General features: G+C 34.0%; 1 protein-coding gene across 1 annotated transcript; it reads right to left on the bottom strand.

Annotated features, from left to right (window-relative positions):
- Window positions 1-283: 283 nt before the first annotated feature.
- On the bottom strand, window positions 284-25,914 carry LOC124310389 (dynein axonemal heavy chain 8). The gene is made up of 67 exons (XM_046774269.1): window positions 25,281-25,914; window positions 24,743-24,965; window positions 24,458-24,609; window positions 24,061-24,259; window positions 23,790-23,953; window positions 23,172-23,348; window positions 22,683-22,904; window positions 22,414-22,515; window positions 22,167-22,313; window positions 21,628-21,902; window positions 21,184-21,523; window positions 20,876-21,102; window positions 20,305-20,792; window positions 20,043-20,202; window positions 19,681-19,910; window positions 19,394-19,521; window positions 19,128-19,308; window positions 18,596-18,933; window positions 18,297-18,460; window positions 17,860-18,114; window positions 17,483-17,723; window positions 17,110-17,309; window positions 16,841-17,012; window positions 16,472-16,617; window positions 16,245-16,383; window positions 15,832-16,062; window positions 15,398-15,603; window positions 15,081-15,301; window positions 14,744-14,892; window positions 14,464-14,600; window positions 14,091-14,229; window positions 13,788-14,008; window positions 13,530-13,713; window positions 13,201-13,341; window positions 12,719-13,066; window positions 12,349-12,538; window positions 12,044-12,193; window positions 11,751-11,951; window positions 11,489-11,607; window positions 11,073-11,409; window positions 10,675-10,945; window positions 10,338-10,538; window positions 10,001-10,246; window positions 9,582-9,900; window positions 9,210-9,436; window positions 8,840-9,062; window positions 8,443-8,619; window positions 8,143-8,310; window positions 7,701-7,916; window positions 7,418-7,555; window positions 6,996-7,292; window positions 6,572-6,727; window positions 6,221-6,376; window positions 5,973-6,108; window positions 4,625-4,776; window positions 4,300-4,553; window positions 3,730-4,158; window positions 3,374-3,650; window positions 2,936-3,122; window positions 2,591-2,852; window positions 2,272-2,511; window positions 1,845-2,012; window positions 1,428-1,569; window positions 1,087-1,276; window positions 891-1,012; window positions 657-818; window positions 284-425 (listed from the first exon to the last, which is right to left on the bottom strand). Exons 1-67 carry the CDS (start codon window positions 25,413-25,415, stop codon window positions 300-302), a joined length of 13,821 nt encoding a protein of 4,606 aa, XP_046630225.1. The 5' UTR covers window positions 25,416-25,914; the 3' UTR covers window positions 284-299.
- Window positions 25,915-26,008: the final 94 nt, after the last annotated feature.

Here is a 26,008-nt window from a genome sequence, read left to right as displayed (position 1 = left end):
TACAAAATAAGGCATAATGATGAACTCCCGAAATGATTGTCAATCCAAGCATCATCAAAGTTCTTACAAACCTTTACCAGTATCCGGTATGCTTTAGAATAGTATATGTATTGTACATATTCGCGATAGGATTTAAATTTTGTCAGAGACATTGCGGCACACCTTATTCATCGTTAAATAAACTTTTATTGCTGCACTCTCAAAAATTAGTTAGTCAATATAAGTATGTGATATAAGAGCAGTCTTACGAATCTCTTACTCATTGCAATACGCCATTAAATGCCTAAGATATCGTTGAATTATTTGACGTCACACAGCAAAGCAGTCCCTCGCATTACCCAGAAGTCTGGTGGCCTAGATGTTTGAAGCCAAAGAGGAGTAACCAATAAAATATATGTTCGCATTGGTTTCTTGTACACAGGACACTGTGAATATATGAAATATCACATGATAATTATCTTAAAAGGTCTAATATAGTTCTTCAAGGTTCATTCGTTTTCAATCAATAAAAAATATAATGACAGCCATTCAATATCTCGTTTTGATTTTCTACATTTATTAGTAGCAGGTAAATATTTAAATTGATAATGAATCATTGCTTGAGAAAAAAAGGAAAATACTTCATTGATTGATTTTCGTACTTAATATACACCCACCTGATACAATTTTGGACTTTTGTCTGGTATATTATATAGTGCAAAAATGTGTATAACTGGCATGAGTACACACAATACTTTATTTGCAGCTTCGCACAATTTGTTATTTCTTTTGTCCCATCCAGCTCCTTCCAAGTAAAGCCCATAGACATAAACTCCTTCCTGTTCATCATAATGCAAGTTGAATAATAATATGCTGCAGAATAGTAATTATTTTCATACAAAGCTACATACAAGAGGAGGAACTCGTGTTTCTTCGCGGGTATGTCGTGTGACTTCGTTGTGCAAAGTGACATTATCTAAAGCCCACCCAGGATGAGCTCGGGTCACTTCTTGCTTCATTGCAGTCAAAAAACCTAGGAATTAAATTTTTAATCCAATGAAAAATACATATTTGCACATTGTAGAAATGAAAACGTGTTAAACATACCTTGTGGATTGAAAAATCCTGTCATCCAAAACTGGCAAGGCCGACCAGTGAAGATCCAAGTCGAAAATTGCTGATTTCGTTCTAGTAATTCTGTAAACCAAAATCCTATTGTAGAGGATTCCCAAGATTTGTCTTTCCACAGTTTGGGGACTCGGGCATCAAATATATTATCCAGAGCATCCCTTAGCATCTATAAAGTTTGTACATTAGTTAATTTATCACAGAATTAGAAGCAAGAATATTTTACATATTTGCCTTTAATAACCATTCTTTTCAAACATCATGTGCGAAAAACTCAGTTCAAATTTACTCAACAATGATTTAAAAAAAGAAAATCATACCTCATTCATAATTATAATACCCTCTAGAGCCAGGACTAGATCTTTTAACATTACTCGGACTAATTTAATAACTTTTTGCATGCGATCTATCTCTTGTTTCAGGAAAATATTCATGGAGGCAGTATGACCCATCATTTTTAGTCTGGAATGGAACATATTCTATTAGTTGTTTAACCATTCATATTTTTAAAACTGTACTATTTCATTACCAGTAAGAATAAAAAATTTAATTAAAACAATGGGCAAAAGCGTTAATGTATCATTGAATTAATTATTGAATAGAACTTCGGCGTCGTTGATATTTTTAATTAAAAACTTAAGCCTATGATATACATTTCAAGAGCAAGCAACGTTTACTGATAAACTTTCAATGTAGCAACAGAAGGTAGAAGAAGTTAAATAAAAATTATAATGAACCTTTCTTTCACTTGAAACGGATCATAGTCAGGAGGTAATTTATCCAACATTTCTTTAGCCAGCTTCATCACCACAGATTCTCTAGACTCACCACCTCCACCACCAGATTCTTTGGGCTGTACCGAAGTGATGGTATCCAACACATCTTGAGTAGCACTACTCTGGTGACTAAAAAAGTGAATCGGAAAAAGTCACATTAAAAAGAGGTATGTAGTTGATGACTTATTACGTTCGTTAATCATCTGAAATCTAATTGAATAATTGAAAAATAACAGCTAATATATCGTAATGTTACACATATGTATTAGGACTAGCAAGTTTATGATGCTATGATATGTGCGACTAAGAAAGTAGATATTCATTCATGTAATATGCCTACTATTAAAAAAATACTTTTGAATTGTGATTTAAACTAACGACAACATACGTGATATCAGCATTTGAATGTAGACCGTATGCTTGCGGTGGATCTATTGGTGCCATGGCCTCAATGGCTTTCAAATATTCAGAAACTAATTTGTACCAAAGAATTGGATAGCCTTTATGGAAAACGAATCCCTCGTTAAACATTCCTTCAAAAAACCATACCTTCGCAAACGTATTCAGAAGTCTTTTATCATAATCGTCTGTGACCCGACCACCGTATTGAACTTCCCCGATCATGTACCTGTTTTGCAATTTAAATGTAAAGTAAAAGTAATCTGTTATGCAATAAATATAACTGATGAAATAAAGTAAAAAATTACCGGACAGTAGACCAGCTTATACCACGTTTGGCATCATAATCGTTGAAATGATTGTTCATGAACATACAAGATGCTAGCCAATCGGCAGAATTAAATTCATATGGTATATTCCAACCAAGAGGTCCAAATTTCCGACGTTCTTGAACAACAGTATGTAGAAACGAGACTGCGTAAATTAACGGTATATATTGTGCAACATCACACTGATCCAACATGTCCTGACTCATGCCACTATAAGTCGCAAGGAGTCCAGCGCGAATACCTGAGAATTAATTCAATTTAAAATGGAAGTATCTTGAATCAATTCTAAATTTTAGCAAGAGTTAATTGGATCCCTATTAATACCTTGGGGTGGTTCATTAGTGAACTTAATTGACATTTGCAAGAGAGAAATAGGAAAATCATTATGTGGTTCAGTGGTAATCCATATTCGAAAGTCTGGATGCGATGATTCCATATCTGTTATAAAGTTGACTAGTTCAGCCATGTATTCCAAACCCAAGTGGCAATTTTGACACAGTGCCCAGAAGCCCTTTATTAACATTAAGACTTATGGAATATTATAACATTGCAGTTTGAAATAGTTATAGTATATAATTAAAATGAATGCCTTTCACCAATTTTTGCAAAATGTTTCTTGAGCAATGACGGAAAATTTACTAATGTATAGAATATTTGGTAGAAATTGCATATTTAGAAGTTGCAGAAGAAATATTCGAATTATCATGTGGAGAAAAGGGAAAACAAAATGATTAAGTATACGTATTCTAACAATAAACATACTTCAGTTTTTGCACTGTTCATTAATTTTCGAGCATGAACTTCTTGACCCTGTCCCATCGAAATACTCTTGCAAACGATGTCCATTTTTTTTGCAAGTTGTTCAATGCTTGGAGTAGGATCTGATCCCATGCTCAAAAAGCAAACCATTGGAGTATTTGGCCGAGATTCTGCGTGCATAATATCCCAAAGTGTAATTACTGGTTCCGCATATTTAGGTCCCAAAGAAGAAGCAATATACTTGCGGGATTGTGTTAACGTTCGATCCATACACCATGCTCTACAAATTGTATATTAGAATAACCAGTATCTTATTGGTAATACTTCAAACACGTGAGGAAAGTGCAAGGCTGAATCACCTAATCATAAGTAGACGTCGGAAGGTGTCCAATGTGTTATAGCCATCTGGAATTACTTCTTCTTCAGGTGCCTCTTTGTCAAACCAATACTTCCAAACTTTTTCAGATGCAGGAACCTGCGATACTATATATTGGAACTGTCTTAATCCTGAAAGCGCTACCAAATTCAACCATGTCATATCAGTAATCCACTTGCAGGGCTTTGGTGCTACTGCATTCAAATCAAGTGCTGCACCGCCTTTTATGAAATATTGAAATTCTTCGTAGCTGATGGCCCCCCTTTGTAAATCAATTTTCAATGTCATCAGTAAAACGAACATGTACTTATGATTTTCATAAAGCCCACGAGCTTTATATTTACAAATTTCGAAGGTGAGATATTCTATTATAAAATTGATTCTCCTCTGGTTGATTGGACTCTTTTCTGATCTAAAAATAAATGGAATGTGGTAGAATATATGTTAAGCAGAGTAATGATTTGCGTAACTAAATAGTTCATTTTAAGACTGAAGTAGGATTTACGACAGTTGAGCATTAGAACTTCAATTTTCGAAGTTATATGTATCTCACCTAGCCATGGAAATATCAAAGCGTTCTAAAAATTGAGTCAGTGCAGTTTGATACATGCAATTCACTTGAGCCATATCGCACACTAAGAAGTATAAAACACTGCCACGTGTGGCTACAGGCCTGAATTCTTCTCGGGCTGCATTTATTTTAACTTCTGTGTCCCTAGCAATGTTCAGTTTTTCGTTTACTTCTGCTGCAGTTTGTTTTGTAGAATTTAATACCGACATCAATTCCACATCTTCTATGAGCGATCCCTTTTGAAAATAATGAATTAGTTTCACTTAGTTCAAACAAACTTCAAGAACGCATAAAGAGACCTATGTACCTGCACAGTTGTCAACTTTTGAAGCAAATTTTCTTCCAGCTCCTTTATCTTCCGTTTATTACTGGTCACATCTGTAATTAGCTGTGTTCGCTCGTTTTCTAGCTCCCGTTTCTCAGTTAATATAACTCTTCCTAAGAGCTGATCTTCTAATCCTAAAGTATACAACTATTTAGTTTCTACAACAGTGTTCGTAAAATTCGATCTTACACCTCGATATCGGGTTGTAAAATGCCACTTTTCTCAACAGTGTGTGTAAAATTCGATTTGATAACTGGCGGGCGTAAAATGAAATATTCAGTTCTTTGCATTTCTATACCACGATGTACTGTCAAACTGTATTAACAATATATCCTTATAATATTTACATCACGTAATAGAAGACATAGTTTCGTCTGTTTCCATTTTCACGTAATCGAAAAATGTAATGATGTTCAAATCATTGTGCAAGTTAATGGTTGTTTATTTCATAAATTTCTTTGGTTGCTTTATCCGTCCACCTGGTAGTGAACATGGCGTAAGCTACGTTGGATGTTGTACAATGTTAATTTTTTATTTTGAATTGATTACATATTGTTTTATGATTTAATATCAGAAATCGAATAATGTGACAACCTCCGAATTTTTTCGCAAATTAATGTTTGTTTATTTAACATAATATTTGTAAAAATTATCCCATTCAAATATATGTTCGGTATTTCATATTTTTTCACATTCATATTTAATATTTATACATTTTTTTTTTTAATATGTAGATCAGTATTTTTCTTATAGGTATATGTCAACCCACCAGGGGGGATTCGCCCCCAACACCCCCAATAGGGCTTGCAACCCTGGACTCAATCAGTTGCGCCCAACCCACACCCCACCTCGAAGCATAGTATTCTGATGTGATACTGTATAATTTACTGTATACATGACCGAATTTTCTGCACACTGTTGCAAAAAATAGCGTATGAAACGCAGGCGACCGATTCACGACCTTGTGCTGATCAGCAAAGCACTTTTGTATTCTTGTAAATTGCAATCTAGATATTCATTGTGTTGATGAGATGTTACCCTACATTTATCATTCTCCGAATGATGGTTTTTCAGTGTTGGCTGTTTTATGTATTTTAATGAATTATGAGTAAATAGATGACACTGAAACTAGCAGGTAATAGTCAGCAGGTAATACAAGCGGAAAATTTTTAGGGCATGACGAAACATTGAAACTTGGCAGGATTATTCAGGCAACTCTTTTGAATACATTCCTTGATAGTTTATCGTTTTCTCACTCCCTGAAAGCCTTCCAGATGTATTACCTGCTGGTTTAAGCACCACAGTAAATAAATCTGCATGTATATTATACCTTTCTGTGTGACGGTAAAGTCAATTATGGAAGTACGTGCAGAGATTTCCGGAGTGTAAGATGGATTTGGAAGCTTGGTCGTTATATAAAGTCTAAAATGATCATTAACATCTACTTCTTTGTCCCCAAGTTTCACCTATACAGAACATTGACTATTAGGAATTCGCCTGGATAAGCTATAAAAGAGTTATTGAATTTAGTAAGCAATGAAAAAACATTTCTTTGAATATTTCTGAATGAAAATTTACCTTTAACGAGGAGCCAATTTTTATAAAGTTTTTTTCTAATAGATTATCTAATACTGGATCCAGCTCTTCTGATACATCTTCTATGAGTAATGGACGTCCAAGGGAGACACAATCCTCTACGTGAGTTCTGAAGTACTTCAGAGAAAGTAGTGTCACCTAATTTTTCATTTTTTATTTTTATAAATGACGGTAAACTAAATATGTAATGTATAATGACCAAATCTATCTTTCGTAGCAGCAGAGGTGATCGCTATAACATCAACATTAATGAAATAACTCAAATATCATTGTTATACAGCACTAATTCATTAAATACATGGTTTTGTCATGCAAGTTTATCTTTTAGCTTACCTGTAATTCGAAGTCTTTTTCTTTATTTTTTATCCATGACTTGCCTTGTAATTGTGGATCGATCAGTAGTGGATATCTGGTAGATTTTGTAACTATTATACCGTTTTGTATAGAAAGTTCATCATTAGGTAGACCTTGAAGATTCCATTCTCCTGTCTAACAATATAAATAAGCATTATTAGGGGTTTTTAATTAAATTTTACAAGCAACGAACTTCCAAAGTCCCATACGATAAAGATGTGTGATTTTGTACACTCTATATTGTATCAATACATACATGTATCTCTGCCCAGAATGTATTAGCACAAAGAATGAATTGTACGATAGCAGTGAGGATCATGATTTTTCTGTCTGTATAGCATTCAATTTACATTAAGTTAACTAATTTGAAACTGTGATATATTTGCGTTAATATTTGACAAACCGTAGCTGAATCTGTTAATGAATCTACGATGTTGATGGTCACTGAAACGGGAATCTTTCGGCTATGTAGAAACTCGAACCACTTCTTTTGCAAAAGGATTCGAAATTCTTGGTTGAACGGGCCACAATAAGATAAAAATCCTGTTAAAACAAGAACGTCACCGACAATTCTCTCTCTTTCTGATTTAAACGTTGCTAATTGATCTGTCCACCGTATTCTTTCTCCAGATAAACCGTCAATCATAGCTGTTGCGGTATCCATTTTTGCTTGACATGCAGCAGCTTGGTCAACAACTTTCTATGTGATATGATATCAACATTATAACGCTGTTATTCATCACAAAAAACTAGTGAAAAACTATGTTCTTCAACAATACAGTGTTTAATTACTCTGAATATATATCGAACGCAATATTAGCTCACTTGTCTCTCACTCATAGCAAAGTCGTATTCCTTTTGCACTACTTTCAAATCTTCATCTTTGGCTTTCAAAAGTTTTTCAGCTTCCGCCAAATTTCGATTAGCTGTATCGTGCTTCCCTTGTTGTATGGCTAAATTAGCCTGTAGATAACAATGTTAGTCAGATATTATTTTCCCCAATTTAAATTTCCAGTAATTACAGTTACAGTAATACATTCTAACCATCTATTAAATATCTTAGGGTATTCATAACACTTTGCATTAATTTTATTCATGCTATACTTGCTTTCAAAGGAAGCACATCTTTGTTCACAGAATAAAATGTAACCATTGAAATAGTCCATTGAATCAATCCAGCAACATTTCCACAAGCCTGTTTAGCTGCTTCATATGTATACATATGAAAGTTTAGATAGGGTCGCATTAGATCAACAGTTTCGCCATTAATGTTATCCTTTGGGAAATTTTGCAAGTTGAATAAGAAGCGCGTATCAGCCATGACCTAATGCAAAATAGAAATATTAGATAGCCGTACATTATGACAATATAATAGCAAACGAAGAATAACATTACAGTTTGTCTGCAAGTCGAAAGTTCTGATTGTACACTTAGATAACAATTGTCTATCGACTTTCAGCATTACTATGTGATCTATACAGCCTGTAGTCAATAGAAATCACAGGATGCCTGTGACTGCAATAATTGATTATTAATGTTTATTCCTGTACCTTTAAAGCTTCACCCCATGAAGGCACTAAAAATTGTTTCTCTGTATCTGGTTTGACTGGTTCCAAACGTTTCCCAAATAAAATCAAGACGCAGTCCATAATAAGGGTGATGAGATATGGAGGTTTTCCCAACTTTCGTACTGTAGAGATATCACTTCCTTTGATAGTCTGCAAAGTAAGTATTACATAACCAGTAGTCATTACGTAATCTGATTTAATAATTTAACAATCTTTGCTTTCAACAAAAAGTAAAGTTGTCAATCGATGGTCGGTGATAACATGAATATTATGTCAAGATACCTGCAGTGCTGATTCTGCTTCAGCGAGAGCAGGTTCAGCTGCTCTTAGTTTAACTTCTGCGTTAGCTCTTTCTTTGGCAATTATTTTCAACAGAGCCTCAGCTGCATCCTTGGAAATTTGAACTTGTGCCTTTATTGTTTCAGCCTCTCGCTTCTTCTCATCGACATGAACTAAAATCTGCAAGTAAATATCTCCATATAGACAAATTCAGCAAATTTTTGAGAAATATAAACTCATCACAAATAACACTGCCAAACACACTGACTACATATTTATGTATGCAATTAAAAATTTTTGACTTCAATATAGGGTATTTCAGCAAGTGAAAAAAATGTCAATAGTACTTGGCTGCCAATTGGTAGGTGGTTATCTGAATTTGCAGATATTGCAGACCTACTTCTTCTACTTGAGCATTTGATACAGCTATTTCCGCTTGATTTTTTTCCAGCACCAAACGCAAGTCATCTACTTGTGCTGTAGCATCAACTAATTTACTGAGCCCATTACTCATGCCAAAAGCAAGTGAATTGATGTTGTCCAAGCGCTGTTTATATATTATTTTGTATCCACCAATAAATGATAAAAATGATTTTGGTGTCACGTACGATTGCCGACGGAACCTGCAATATTGGCATTTAATCTATTAAAGTTAGTTGCTTACTTATAGCTATGTACATGATGTACACGATTTTAGTTGTATTTCAAAATTCGAATATCTGAAGCAAATGCATGATGCGAAAAGTATCCAACACGAATCGTGACCAAACCTATTGTAATATTCTACACAGGTGTCAGCAACATCGTCTTGCACATCACCCATTACTTGAATTATTTGCAGTTTGATTTCGGGGGTACAAATTATTTTGAAGTTGCCCAAGAAATGTTCGCTTACTGCACATAATGCATCCTTGGGCCACTTGGTGAACCAATTCATTGTGCAGCCAGATATAAGCCCGGGAAATTTCAGAGACCTGGACCTGAATTTTTCTCCCACCTAATAATAATAATAATGAGAAATTTCTTGCATAATTTAAGAAAAAATAGTAGTTATATGTTAGTCTTTAAAATTTTTGTGATCAATCAATTGAAATAAATTGCAAACAACTCCATTCATTATAATGAAATCGAAAGTCACTCACTGGTGAAAAACATAGAACCACATGCAAATTATTTCGAGCACGTGATATAAAAAAGTCGTAGAGATTATCCTGTGTCGGTGGTCTCTTTGGGTCCTCTTTTTTCATCAATGGTACTATATTGGTTAAAATTTCATCCAATTCATCTTTTGCAAATAAATTTGCTATTTCACCGACGCTGAGTACATTATTCAGGTATTCAAGGAATGCTTCATCTTTGATTTCGTTGTCAGTGAATATAAATGTCAACCCCTTAGGACCTGTGCCTGCATCCCGATATAATTTGCGCAAGTCATCCATCAAACTACCGACATTATAACTCCTGCATAAATCAATAGAAGTATTAAATGATAATGCCTTCAGGACTTCATCACAGTGTTTGCGATATTCTGTCAATCCTTTATCATATCCAATTATTGTACCTTGTTAATGTTATTTGGAAGAAATTGAATCCAGCTATAAAGGATGAAAGACGTGTCAAACTTTGTTTCCCTGACCCTCCTACGCCAACAAGCATTGCATTCCCTCTTGGGACTCCAAGAATTCTTGATATTCTTATCAAATGCACCAGAGCATCATGAAAGAATACCATATCAAGCGTCATGCCACGGACATATTCATTGAATAGGTCCATATTTTGGTGCACTTTTGCAATGACAAATTCGTAGCTGCAGTAATTATTGTAGGAATATGTAAAGTGGTATAATGATCAATTATGGGATAAGTCTAAATCAACTTAAGCTCCTCGTATTCATTCACCTTGGTATTTCCTCGTATATTTTAGGTGTTTCAATGACGAAATCCTCAGGTTCATCACCGGTTGGATCAGGAGCCTCTCGTAAAAAATTGACGAAGTAGGTTTCGACACCTGAATAATGTTTGTAATCTGTTCCCAACAACTTTTCTGCTGTCTTGCGCATAGTACTTTTGAACCACTCTTTATCAGGAAAATTTGTGAATCTGGAACGAAATTCCACCAATTCGACAGTGTCTGAATTATTTCTCTATCGCCTTGAAATTCGATATAATTATAATTATCATGATATATTTTCATATTTCTGCTACTGATTTACATAATGACACAATATGATCTTACCGATCAGATATGACACGTGTGCACTCATGATCCCATAACTTCAACATCATTTTAATAGAATCACACTCTGCTCCTTCTATGCGTAATATTCCTTCCCAGATTCGTGAAAGATCTCGCAAGTTGAACACATAATGAAACTTGGCCGGTGTGGGTAACATTTTTATTTTAGTTTGCTGCCATAACACACGCGTCAAAGGTATCAGTTTTGGGAGGAAATTCACAATAATGTGTGAAAATCTGCTCTCACAAAAATATCCCTGTCCAATCGAACCTGTAAATTTAAAATACTCTGTGTTCAAAACTTACTAGTAATAGTTTATTGTTTAAAAACAAAAATAGTCAGTAATGTTGTACCTGAAAATATTACCATATATTGTAAGCTGATTTTCTGCACTTACTAAAAATAGTATCCATAGATTTATTTGATGGCAGAGTACAGTTAAATATACAAAACTGTCTCTTCAAGCGAGGGGGAACATCATTGCGCCCACCTCCTGGGTGAATCATAGCAGCCAGGAGCATAATATCCTGAATTATAGAAAATTCTCCAGGTTTGTCCAGAGAATAGAATCCCCCACATTCCATTAGTTGACGCACTATTTCGTTTGTGATTTGATCACCCCATTCATTTATCACCGGCATATTGATATCGTCAATAAAAATACTCATTTTTCTTCCACCAGGTGGACCATATGTGCTTCCAACTCGTTTTTCAACGTAACTTTCGAAAATACGCTAAAAGATGTTTTCACACTTCTATAACACTGATATTCCTTTGAGAGGAGAGCACTGTATGTATTCTAGATCACATTACCTGTACCATGTTGGGAGTAGATGCAGAGGAGAAATTGAAAAATTTATTCAAATGATATTCTGGGTCATGTCTTGCCATGTAACTTTTAATCATAACCGTTTTTGCAGTCCCTTGTTCTCCTAAAAAGATGAAAGAACAATCAACATACTTTTTTTTCAGAGAGAACTATTGAAGCTGATCTCTACGATCAAGATAAAATCACAGAGACTATTATTTTGAGTGAACTCTTAGTTTGTTCAATGTAAGCAAATAAGATAATTACCAATTAGAAGTACTGCCTTCTCTTGTTTTGCTATAAGATCTATGAGGTAAGCAGTTCTAACATTATCGACGTTCGGTACGAGAATAGTGTAATAGTCCAGAACAGCATCATCAGGATATTCGAATTTCGGAACTCGACTGTTCCAATGAATCCATTTCCCTTTTTCAGATACTAAATATTCAAATATTGTCTCATCCTCCTGAAAATTGAAATTAATTTCACATTAGGCAATTCGAATTTTTCAGGGCAGCTGAACATTGATTAATGTTAGTTTTAGGCTTGTCACAATAAACTTTCCATGCATTTTGGCCAATCGCACTTGGATTCGTGTAATACTAAAAACTCTTCCAATGCTGCTCTATCGTCAAGCTCAAGCACTGCACCCAAACTCCACATTACGGAGAAAAGAAATAATTTTTCAAGATGTTGTTCAGATAATATTTCTATAAAAGAAGATTCAAATACGGTAAAACTATTTGATTCAATGTTAATAAAACTACAGGAAATGATTCTGTATGAGTGTACGAATAAATTTGAACTGTGTATTTAAACTCTGATGATTACGTGTTTTGAAGACTTGTATAGATGTAATTTTTACTTGTTGGATCCACGTCGTGGCTGAGCAATCCTTCAAGTAAATTCGTACACTGTCTGATGTAAATTGCCTCCAACAGAGTCATTTTAGCATGCAGTTTGGTTTGTACAAAAGTATGTGCATCTCCATACAATTTTTGAAACAGTGGTCGTAACACTTCTATTTCATACGACTGGCGTTGTTTAAACCATCCCTAAACATTTTAAAACTCATGATATATTTAATTGACCAAATGACACCATTATCATATCAGGTCCGTTTCAGCGAAAAATGATCTGTAATAAAACTAACAACTTTTTGCTAATCCAGCTAGTATTGTTTATCAAAAAAGCTTTACACAATTTTATTACATCTTCACATTGTTTTCATATACCTCTAAAAATGGAGTCCATTGCAAGACCGATGCACTGACAAATACCATTCCCATTCGTGAAATAGTTGCTGGTGATGCATTATCAACATTATCTGGCTCAAATACCAGCTTGCTATTTGGGGCCATTATAATACGATCACCATTAGCCAGAGTTAGTGTTTTATTATCATCCAGGACAGAGTTCAAGTTTTCAATCCAAACCGCATCGACCGGACCATCTAATACAATCCATAAGTTGTCTGTTTTTTTAATTTGTGTAGATCTCCGCCACAGGGTAGAAAATATTCCATCTGTCCAATCGTTTGTTGAAACATCTAGTCTTCCAAACATTTGGGAAGCTGTTATAGCCTACCTCACAAAATAAAAGGATTTTTTAAAAATTATATTAAAAATGATCCTTCAACCATGAAAATTAATTGATCCAAATCCAAATCAACTTCTGTATATCTAAAATACTTTTGTTATTCACTGTGAATATTCACCTTGGGATTCATTCTAACTTCCTTATGTGGTGAACCTGTGTCAGTCAGTGCTCGCATTAAGGCCCACATACAACGTGTTTTCCCAGATCCAGTTGGTCCAAGAACCATCAGACCATGTCGAACGAGTGAAGTTTCATATAACTAATTGTTCAAATCGAATATTCCTTAAAGTGATATAGTTTTAGATGGCTACAATATGAATAAGTCTCGAGTACTTGAGTGGTTGAACATTTTTGGTTGTAAGTTTGAAATATACTACTGTAGCTACAGGTTATCATGTGATTAACATTTACAAAGTTAACATTTAATACTGATAAAATAGATCTGACCTGAACAGCTTTTAAATTCCACTCCGCGTGATTCATTATGCCAAGTGCAGATGCTGCATTAGCAATTCCTTTTTGGAGGTCTTTGTATGTTTGTGTAGTTAATTTAATTCCTGGGAACATATCTTCAATCAATGACATGAACAAAGGTTCATCCTCATCAACTAGCTTCGATAGATTCATATCTCTGCAAACAATAAATTATATTTGATTCGTTCAATGATCATATAATTTTTATTTACAGTAGATTGAATTTCTGACCTTAACACTCTCATTAGAGTAGTTTCTTCTGACTCTCCAGGGTGAGCTCGTTTTTGAGCTCCAAGAGTCCGAAGACAGGACAATATATTCCGTAATCCAAAATCATAATGGACCTGCTTGCTCAGCTGTTCCTCACATAATTTATATAACGTGAAAAACTTCCGTGACAAGAGCAAATTTTCTTTAAATCCGCATGCAGCAAGTTTGACACGCATTATTATCTGTAAAAATAATGTCAATTTTTTCTAATTGTTGTTGATGCGTAATTGGGACAATACTATTCTAGGAATACCAAATTTTTACTTGTCTATCTGGAACCATCATTGCAACACTTCTGAATTGTATTTTCAAATTTTCTGGCAGTTCTTGACGACCAGCATAACCAGGATTCATTGTTATGAATAATCCAAATTCATAGTCAATGCTGTAAGTCTCACCATCACTGAAAAAAATCATGCAAATGTTGTTACTGAAATAACAATGTCATACATGTATTTATGTTAATTCCAAACGTCAATTGAAAAGTCAATAACTAGTGCCCTCATAAATTATGTATCTTCACCAAGGAATGTGATTCTTTTTTCACTAAGGAAAAATTCTTATTAGCAACACTGATGAAAGAAACTGTCTTGTCAATGAACTCTTTAGTAAATAAAAAGTATTCGTGATTAAATACCTAAAAAGAAATGTGGACCTCTTTTCTTTTCTACCTGTTAAAACAATAGCTATTTGTTGTGCCGCAACGGATAAAACAGGTAAATCGATCCGATTGAATTCGTCAAAGCATCCCCACGCACCCGCTTGGGCGAGACCCTAGGAAGCCGAATTATAATTTGATCGTCAGGAAACAATATGAGGATATTTCATTTATTACGAAATAAATATTTCTAGATATGTTTGAAATATCTGAAAGAAGAATGCTTATTTGACAATTATGATTTTCAAGACATTCATACCTTGAAAATACGACCAAGACCTCGGAAATCCATTTGATCTGAGCAGTTGAATACCACGACATATTTGCCTAAAGCTTTCCCCATGTCTTTAGTGGTCTCAGTTTTCCCAGTACCGGCTGGGCCAGCCGGAGCCCCCCCAAAGTTCATTCCTGCATAAAATTAGTATAAAAAATTTGTTACAGTATAAAACATTTGTTGCGCAATTGTAAGCTGATGGCAATCACAAAAATCCTAGCAAATTAAATATCATTAGTAAGTATTTTTATTTGTTTTCAGCTTAGATTCTGTAGTTATGTGTACAAATATAGTAAAATTTTATTAAAAATTGTTAGCTAACCAACAGCCTGAGCAAGGGTTATATAGCATCTATCCGTCAATGGCGTAATAGCGAGTCGATCTGTACAGCCCAAAAATTCGTTTTGATATGTGAAGTCTACGTCAGTGATTCTAATTGGAACTTCTTCTGATTCCTCATCAAAGTAAAATCTAGCTTGTTTAAGCCATTCAAAGTCTTGAATATTTCGAATTCTGAGCCGACATAACTCATCGAAGATATCTCTGAAAAGTATGACAGTTACTCACATTAATTTTACATATTTCCACCCCATTGTTAATCAATAGACAATACTGTTTATATGTTTCATTGACTCATACCTTTGATGAACATGTATAGTTATTAAAGCTTCATACTTTGCTCTTGCGTACTTAGTAAGATCTTTTATAGTTACTTCAATAAGGCCATTGAGTAGATCCAGAAACCATTGATTAGTTTTTTTCATAACGTATTTATCTCTCTTAGCTGATATCATAGCTATTTCAGCGTCTCGAGTCCATGAAACTTGAACAGCTACTAAACCGACCTGTGAATTACTGTGACTGTACCATTTTTAGACATCAACAAAAGGATACCATGCTTATTTATTATCATAAATGTAATTATTGCATTTATTAAGGATCTTCGGATATAGTTTGTTTTCGTATCAAAAAGTTAAAAGAATTGTTAGCATTCTAAATTGCCAAATGTGTTGAATAATGTTTTATCGATAAGTGACACATAGAATGTAGCTCATCATATGTGAAGTATTTACTTGTAATACTGAATTATCGATTAATTGCAAAATTTCAGTATCAGGATTATTGAGAAGCTGCAGTCCCTGTGCTATAACACTTCCTACAGATTGTTGATGCATTTTCAAAAGAGAATTTAACCAATTCTCTACTCCTCCAGTGCATGTCACTTCCTTTTCAAGAATAACTTTTTCGTTTTCTCTGGATAATATTGCAACAATCTTCTCGTATTCTTTTTCATGGAATTCTAGCTGTTTGGAACAAGTTGTGACGTTCAGTAATTACAAATACAGTTACGATTTTGGTTTACTATAATGTAAAAATCGGCAACTTAACATAAATCATTGCCAAATGAAAGTCGAATTAACAAACAAGACATATTATCTTATATTAATCGAAATAGAGTGGGAAATTGAGTACACCAAATACTAACTCTTCCAACATTATCGAAAAATCCGTCCAAATATTTTTGTATCGTATGGCAATCTGCAGCTTGGCCAAGAATTTCCAGTAAACTCGGGTCTGATATAAAGCAGAATCTTGGGAAAGTCACCCGCTTCGTTTCTAAGTACCTAAAACAGTTTATCTTGACAGTAAGTAGTCAGATCTACCAAATTTTTATACAGGAATGATTTTAGACACAGTAACAAGAACACGAACCCGCTCAAGGATTTTTGACAAGATTCTAATTGTTCTAACAGATGTGGTAAGAACTGGCCCATTGTTTCATCACCAGTACATGTCTCCACTGCATTGAGTTTCTCATGAGCACGGTACATCAATTTAACCCAAGACTTATCGATACTCTAAAATTCAAGATGATAAACACGAATTAGGTGCTTTATCATCACAATTTCGACCAGAGTCTACTATACGCTCAACACGTATTTCCATTAACTTCAAACTTCTTTTTAAATAATCTTTACAAGCAGTAGAGTTCGATATTAAAATGGAAATTTATCACATTTATCGTAAAATCTAAAACTATTCAGTGGTAAGATAAATATGCTTTTATTCGTTAAAACTTACACTGAATCTTTTAGCTTCAGCAGGTAACTGCTTTGATATATCTCCACCAATAAAAACAGCTTCCAGATAAGCCCATAGGTTTTGCACATTTATCCACTTTGATAATATTTCTGAGGTGTTACTCAATTTATACTGCCACAATTGGATTTCTTTTTTAAAAGGAGCATTGTAACTTGAACGTAAAAAAATCGTTTATAGTAGCTCTCAATTGTATCAATAAGCGATAAAGCAAAAATATAGTAATATAATCATTATATTGTTGCACGTACCGATTAGCCATTAACGAGCTAATAATCATCAAGCTATCTTCAAGTTGGGCTATTATTTCACCAGTCTCCGTTCCTTTTAATTGCAGCTCCCCTCGCTGCTTGAAGTTTGAAAACTGTAAGTTCACTATTGACCAATCGGCAATAACTTGTTTCAATTTGCTTTCTATGTCCTTTTCTTTAACTGCACTGATACAGATATCCTGTGATAATAAACAAATTTTTCTTAATACGTTGGCTGCTCTTTACACATAGATAATACAGCTCGCAACAAAAAACTTTGTGGTGAAAAAAAATTGAAAAGACGCCGTATTCATCAATATGATGTATAGATGAAAATACATATTATTAAAAATGGTGGGTAAATTCAAAGTACCTCTACTTCATCTTTGTGCTTCAAAAGTGGTGCTTCCATTACGTTTGCTAATGTGAATGATTCTGATTCAACATCAAAAAAGTAGTTACATGTTTTTGACATTCTCTCCCAGTGACGGTCTTTCATTGCTTTATTTGCCATCAACTCTAACAGTGGACAAGTCTCATTGAAATCGTCAATTTTTTTCTTCAAGTCAATAAATGCAGGCCAATCCTTCATGCCTTTGGGCAATTTGCGGCATCTGAAACAATTCCAACCTATGTGAAGCAGTCTTATTCTCTAATCTGAGTAAAGTGTCTTACTAGTTGCGGCAAATAATAATAACACCCAGTAAATATTGATACTTGTATTAGCAAAGTAAAGATGAATTTACATACTTGTTCTGAAATTCAGCTAATTCGGCAATTATGATTTCGGTATCGATTTCAGCCCAAGGTATTTCAAAATAACCATCAATAGCTCGCATGACTTGTAAATACAATCCGTATAGCTTTTGTAATAAATTGAATTCTTTCTTCCGTTGTAGTAAAATTGGATATTCTGTTACAGCCATTCCAAACAGAGTTTCTCCATTACTATATGTTTCATATCTTTCCCACAATTCATCGAAACGAGCTTGGAATAGTATGACGCTGTAAATAGATTTAAGTAATTGAGCATGTCCTACAAACACTATAACTCAATTTTTATACCTCACCAATCTTACAAATAAATTTTAAAAGTAGACTGTTCTGGTGCAATAGAAAACAACAAATTGGTAACGTCAGACAAGCATAATGTTGATTAATTGATTCATATACATTTCGATCTTTACCGATCGCTGGCTTCTTTTGCTGGGATTGATTCAACCATTGGACCATTCTGTTCAAAATCTATATCAAACTCCAATACATCGTTTTTGAACACAGCAACTCCGTCAATCAGTTCTTGCTTTAGCGGTTCTTGCATTTCACAGATTGTTCCTTGTACATGCTTGGCCTACAAGTTATTCAAGAGCATTACTAAGAAGTATGTTGATTTAACATTGATTTTATATCTCTACAAAAATATAGCTAGCTAAACATAATATTTACCCATTCGCCACTTAATGTCAGTATAAAAATCAGTACTTACTGTGGATAACATATTAGTGAAATTATATCGAAGACTGTCAACCGTCTCGGACTCTTCTTTAGTTACATCTATATTAAACTTTGCTAACAGAGCATAAGTTTCTTCAATTAAAATTAGTTCCATGTCTAACGATATGAAATCATCCCGAATCTCCCCAAGACATTTCATTGCAACGCGCACATCCTCCAAATCTTTGATATTCCGAGAGAGAACTTTCTTTTTATCATTAACATACTCCGTTATTCTTTGTAATTTAGCCTTGTAAGTAGTAGACAATATCTTTCCCAAAGTTGATTTCCATGCTTTAGCTTCAACCAACAAAGCGAGCTTCAATTTATCTGTGATTTATATGCAATTACATTTTACATTTCTCGGTTTTGAGAAATATAGTACAACAGCAACGTAATTGTCAATGCGCATACAAATCTCGCAGAGAATTTTTAACAACTCAATCTGTTGGTTTCATGCAGGTTTACAAAAAGATATTCCATGCAAAGTAAAATGAACAGGGAGTTTCTTATCAATAGCTCACCCATATTGATTTGTATAGGTCCAATAATATGGTGGTCTGGTAACTCCATTATTTCTGTACATAAGTCATCATATTCTCTCAATTTTTCCCGTATTACCTGGGTTATAGGGTCAGCATCAACAAAACTTTGAATTTGTTCCACTCTGTCTTCAGCCCAAACATATGCATAGCGCAGATAAGACTGTGACAATAAATCATATTTTCAACATAAATTTACAACGCAACAGAAGAGAGAATGTTACTCAAACTTTCAACTGGATACTCACGTTACCTTGGATAGCAATATCATCTTTTAACATGAATATTGCACCTTGTAAGCTCATTGAAATACGAATTATTTCCTTATGATCAGCTACACTTGAATGGTAATTTTTCAACAGAGATTTCGTAGAGTCTGATAATAACAGAAATAAGTAATAATAATAAATAGTCATTCCAAAGTTTGCTCTGGGCATTATTTGTTTCCAATATTGTTGATCATAACTATTGATGAATGTTTTAGATGGAATCTCTAATGGCAACTATATTTCAAAGTTCTGTGATACATGCTTACTGTCCTCTATATCAATTCCAAGTGTGTTACGGCGTCTTGGAATAGCAGAATATCGTTGACCCCACATCACTATACTTTTATGGGTTCCTATTAGGTTTGTAATGACTCTATTGAAATGGAGTTGTAATTCATCTATTGGAGGAACTATGATGACATTTGGTATTTGTAAAACGAATTGTGTTTCCATCAGCGGGACTTCACCACCTTCTATATTTTCTCGAAGCAAGACACTAGAATCACATATTTTTTCTAAATGATCAAATAGCATGTCACAAACATTTTCTTGCTTATTCCTTTTACATTTAATTAAGTTTCATAGATTCAATTAAAATCTTAGATAATATATTTATAAGTTAGCGAACCTAGAACTGCCCACTCTCTTCTTTAACAGATCCAGGGAGCTTTTCGTAGTTTTAACTAACGCTTCTATCAGTTTGCAATTGAAATATGCAAATAATTCCATACAATCATTCTGTAGATGTTCAATATTAATTTTAGTACTTCTGTCAATGTGTCCGAATCCTGTAATTTATTGAACTAACATTATGACAAGAATTTCCAATAGAAGCGATATGGAAATGATATTATATGCTTATTTTTGGGATGAAGAAAGTAGCTTTATACCTGGTTCAAATGGTCCTTTAATTAATTTTGTTTGCGATCCGACTTGCTTTGTTACTTTGTCTGGGTCCATCCAATCATATTTAACATTGTCAATACTTGGATCAGTTATCATTGCCATGAATTTGTTAATAATAGTAATAACAACTTTTTCAGCCGCTGCAGACTTAATTTCTAGTTCAACTGCCATCATGTTCCGAAAAGCTAAATTATCTGATGAAAATTTTTCAGGCGATGTTGGAAAATTATACAGTTGAATGAGCTTAGTCTCTGATATAGATTCAAAGACTTCATCAATCCGTGCTTCTTTCATATCTTTGATTTCTTTAATCACAGTTTCGACTTCAGTTATAACATTTTTTATATCTGCGCACACTTGTGGAACTTTCAGTGATGCCCATGTAACGACGGACAAACAAGGTTGAAAAGCAGTTTCAAGCTTCACAAAACTTGGTTTTATCATATTCAAGAAAAGTATTGGAACTGAACGCCTGTGAATAATGGGAAAAAACATGATTTTAAAATGACGATCCATAGCATATGCGCAGTCGTACACTTTGAATTAATGAATCACCTGAGAGCATTGTTTAGTTCAACCATCTTTTTGACAGTTTCATGAGACGAGAAAAGTTTTTCTTTACAGAATGTTATTATTTGAATAAAATCTGGTACACTCAATCCGAAATTAGACATGTGTTCAGATTCTTGGATTACTTCTTTGATATAAGGATCAAAATTTAAACAGTACTTATTCGTTTTTGGGTGGCGTATAAGCAATGGTGAGGATAAAGCCAATCTGACCTATAATACACAATTTTTCTTCAGTTTCATAGGAATTTATGAAGTTACACTTTGTGCCAAAAATGATTCGCTTAAACTTACAATGTCAGCACTGTCGTACCATGCTTTATGATATATCATTTCATAATGAATGAAGACACTGATCAATGCATTGTATACTTTTATGCACTTTTGCATTCTTTCATGCGCGATCACCCGAGGTCTAGTCTTATATATCCCCATTGCATTTTCGATACGTTTATACAACTGCCGAATCCAATATATTCTGCCCGATACAGGAGGGACATTCCATGGCAATGGGGGATCTAATCTATCTTCATTGTACCTATCTCGAGTTTCTTCAATTTCCCGTTGAAAAGATGTCACAAGCTCCAAGTATTTGCGATCAATTCGCAAACGCCGAAAACACAGTTTTTGGAACCTACAGATGAAAGAAATTCTTCAAATCAGTAAAATTGTTTTCAATTCCTCTAATACTTTATACAAGTAAAATATCATATACGTAAATGCTAAGGTACAACTTACCTGCCTACTAAGCGCAGAGCTTGAAAAATATTAGGAGCTTCCGATACAGTTTTAAAAAAGAATTCTCGCAATTCAATTTCTGTTTCGATAACGTTCCTTTTAAACTCATCATAGTCAGGGTCAAAATAAGATTTTCTATGATCTAATGGGTCGTATTGCTGACTTGCGATTTTCTTAAAGAAATTTGTGAACTTTTGGGCGAAAACATCGATTCCCTCAATAGTGGAACTATGTAATATAGAATATGTAAGTGTTGTTTGTAGAACATCAATCAGCTAGAAGATTAAAACAAATGATTAATAATTATAAATCACAGTTGAGTAAAATATATGTACCAATATAGTATGACTATACATGGTATATGGAACAAGGCTTGCTCGACATTTTTACTTGTACTGAATTATATCTTTCTTCAAGCAATCGCTTGTAGGTATTTGAACTATTTTTATCGGATTGTTGTATGGTTTTAGTACAATTATTTTTAGTACACTTGCATACATATACTCTAATGTCAAGGTTTTATTATTCTAGACACTGACCTTATTTAATCTTATTTTGAAGGTATTGAATTTTCCGAACACATACATTTCGGATACTTCGAATGGTTTCTCATCTGGGCATGCTTTAACTTTTTTGCGCATTTCATCATAGCAGTCATGATAACATTGGTACAAATTAATGCAGTCCTAAACATTGTTGAAATTTACACGAGAAACCAGCTAACATTTTGGTTTGCAATATATCACGTCTAATTGTACATGAACAAGTTTGTTCTATAATATTTACCGTGATCCTTGATATGATTGATTTTTTTTCATCATTCCATACATTGATTGTGCCATTCTCAGTCAAATAAGCTTTGCATGATAAAATCATCTGGTTGGTCATCTACAATATACCAATCATATTTTACTGTTCTGATCAAGTTTCTCACGGGCAAAAGATAGTAGGCATGAAAATTAAGAATTTGCTGTTAATCACCAACTCAACTCATGTGAAAATGACTCATGAGTTTGACTTCACAATTCCCCTAGCATATTTAAAACGATGCGTACCTTCACGAAAACTGCTGTTACCATTCGCCTGGTATTGAAAAACCGTGATGTTGCGTAAATCATTCTTATGGCATACATTAGACTTGGCAAATAATCACCAATTTTAGTTGGATCCAATCGGTACAAAGGCTGGGTGAATTTTTCCAATGCATATAAATACTTGACATTGTCTTGGGATAAAATTTGTACTGTGGTAACGTGGCTGTCCAATTTTTTCCATTTCTGTGTCAATAAAGAAAGAGTTGAATATGATACAAAGTTCTACACCTAAAAATAAACTAACATTGATGTTTAATTAGACTAGCAAAGTACACCTAGCGAGGACATCATTTTTGATTTTATTTATTGGTAGAATTTGTTTTGCAAACATATCCTGTTCTGTTGAATTAGATTCAATAGTTGTAACAGATCAAAATAATTTCCTAAATTGGCTATATCCATTTTGTGCGAAAATTGTAGTTACTAAATATAAAATTGAGACAAATATACCTTGACGAGCTTAGATTTTGAGTGAATTAATAACTGAATGAACATTTGAGTATGCTGAGACTTAATGTGTTCGACAATAGAAGAAAATTGGGCCAGAATTCTTCGCCAATAGATGAGTTCTGCTGTTGGTCCGACAGTTTCAGTTTCTCTTCTTAGTTGCTGACTTTCAACTATTGCCTGTAGTAACAAACCAAATCAATTTTAAACTTGATCAACGATTATTACCACTGAATTAATTTATCATTTGTTATGTTACAGTATTAATCAAAAAAATTATCCCTCCGTGTGAACACTGGGTCTTTTGGGGAACATTCCATTTCCGAATATCAATATTTATGAACAATACTTGGAAATCTTTGAGTCTGTAACTTTTGGATAATGTAGTTGACACTATGAAAAGAAAACCTGATTTTTTTCCCACTTCTTGAAAGCCTAGAACACTTTAAAGAAGTGTACAGACAAAAGGTGCAAAAAAAAATTGTTCACACAGAGGGTTAACTTCGAGTACATCTAAAGTCAAATATCCGTTTCGTTTGTGGTTTTATTTCTCGTTCTCTCTCTATACTTCGCCGATCATATGCTAGAACAATAACGGATGTTATACATGCTTATACTCACATGTTCCATACTCGTCATCCAAGTTCTTACATTGTTCTCGACTTCAAGAACAACTTCTGCATTTTTCGTGTTGTTCATAACACTTTCTGGTGTTGATAGATATTCGTTATACAGTGTCCAATTAACGTCAAATTTTATAGCACCTTCCAAGTCGAGTTTTGTCACTGGGATTAAAATAAGCACAGTTGTTAGTGGTGAGAACATGACAAAGATAATAATAACGATAAAAAACAGGATTGCAAATTGAGGAGACAAATTGCTATGTACTAACTCGACAAAAATTCGCAGAAATCTTTAAAGTCTCCTATAAAATTCTGTTTTATTTTTTGACCAGCTTCACTCTTATTCAATTCACCCCAAAGTGTGTTCGACGATATAGCTGGCTCATTCAATCGAGATACGAGTTCAGATATACCAGCTAGTGCACTTTTAGATACAGGATCAACCTCTGCATATGCATAGTACGTTTCCTTAAAACAAAATAAGCCACATATTAGTTAAAAAATAAAGTTTGAACTATAATAGTCCTTTCTCAACACCATCCCTGCCAATGAAAATGTGATTACCTTCCCGAGAGGCTGAACCCTAGTTTTAGCCTAGTAGCTTGACCCAACGGTTGAGTCACTGGCAGTGAACGTGTTAAGCAACTTACAGGTTCGAATTCTTACTTCGAGTAATTGTTTCATTTCGAAATCAACGTTAGATCTACAACGATAGACGATGACACATTTGCCACAGAATTTATCAGTAGATCCATCTGTCACACAACAACGCAATACCTCCTGCTCTTTTGCAAGTACCGCACTCCATCGACCAGACTCTAAAAACAGTGAGCTTCAGAACTTGAATGCATATTTATTTGATGTGAAACATTTTTCAAATGCTACTGAAGTTAGCAAGTTAAAACCTATTTACACTATATTGAATATCTTATGGCACAATGAGAGTATTACCAAGGGGCGGAGGAGGCATCATTTGATAGTATATTACTATTGCTTGTCTGCCGCCTTCCACAAAGAAACTACTGAAGGTATTCACATATTCGTCTTTATCAAGAATGCCTTCCTCCAGAAGACCTGGATCTGTGTTCAAAATATATGCAACCATTTCCAAAACATGCTGGTGCGTTGTTTTCAATAGTGCTTGCCTTGCATTGCGATTTTCTTTATACTTTGCCTGTAAAACGTTACACCTTTTTAAACTCATTAAGTGCGAGATAACAAAATGCATACATATACTTTCAAATGCACATGATTGCTCATGGCTAACTCTTAGGCTTGATCTTCAAATTCTCAATTACTACTACACAAACGATTAAAATTTTCATAAAGTATATTAGTAATTTTTCATTCACAGTAATTGATATTAACTTACAATAAAATTGTAATAAGTAAGAATGTAATGCAAGTTGAGTAGGATATTGATCTATTACGAATGAAGAGCTTGAAGAGAAATGTGACAATTGTACTTTGAAGATCATTGTGAACATACCAGGCGTTCCTTCATACTCTCTGTAGGCAAACCTTCCTGGGCTCCGATTCTCCTCTTGAGTAAATCAGAAATACGCCGGTCAATGGCAGGCATTGTGTAATCCCGCGATGCATAATATGCTGATATATTTGCCATTATGTCATATACTTGAATCTATGCATATGATATAAAAAAAAATTGTCCTCCGTCAACAAAATATTGACTGTTTAATAATATCAATATTTTCGATATATTCTGATAACGTTCAACATTTAGCCCATGCTCTACTGATAATCCTCAATCTTGAAATATGATAACGCAACTTCCATCATATTGACACTTTACAGGTTTCCTGACATTTTTGCTGTTAAGAAACAATATAGATCACGAAACAACAAATGATTAAAATATCAAGTTTCATCTACAACTTTAGTGATTTGTCTTTGTTCTGAAGTTTATATTACAATTTTGAACTACTATTTTAAGATTAGATCACTGTGTGGGCTCATCAAGTAGCTATTTTACACCCAATTTAATGAAATAATTAAATACTTAGGTCTGTGATATTTTAATATAAAAACATTGATCATAAAATCAGTATCAATTAAATCAATTCATTGATTGCAGAAAAAACGTCTTTTTTATCACAGAAGGTGTACGACTTCTCGGTACTTCAAATCTAAAGAATTATGTGAATTACAAAGTAAATGAAAAGGATTTTTTCCGAAATATAAATAAGAGTAAATCAT

Source organism: Neodiprion virginianus, chromosome 1, assembly GCF_021901495.1.
Source record: "Neodiprion virginianus isolate iyNeoVirg1 chromosome 1, iyNeoVirg1.1, whole genome shotgun sequence".
Taxonomy (NCBI): Eukaryota; Metazoa; Arthropoda; class Insecta; order Hymenoptera; family Diprionidae; genus Neodiprion; species Neodiprion virginianus.
This window is presented reverse-complemented; position numbering and strand designations above follow the sequence as displayed.

Excerpts from the sequence above, each read along its gene's own strand:
- LOC124310389 (XM_046774269.1), bottom strand. The coding sequence starts at position 25,415 with ATGGCAAATATATCAGCATATTATGCATCGCGGGATTACACAATGCCT. Across the intron at positions 22,314-22,413 it reads CAATCATATCAAGGATCACG|GACTGCATTAATTTGTACCA; the intron begins GTAAATATTATA and ends AACAATGTTTAG. Across the intron at positions 14,893-15,080 it reads AACCCTTGCTCAGGCTGTTG|GAATGAACTTTGGGGGGGCT; the intron begins GTTAGCTAACAA and ends AATTTTATGCAG.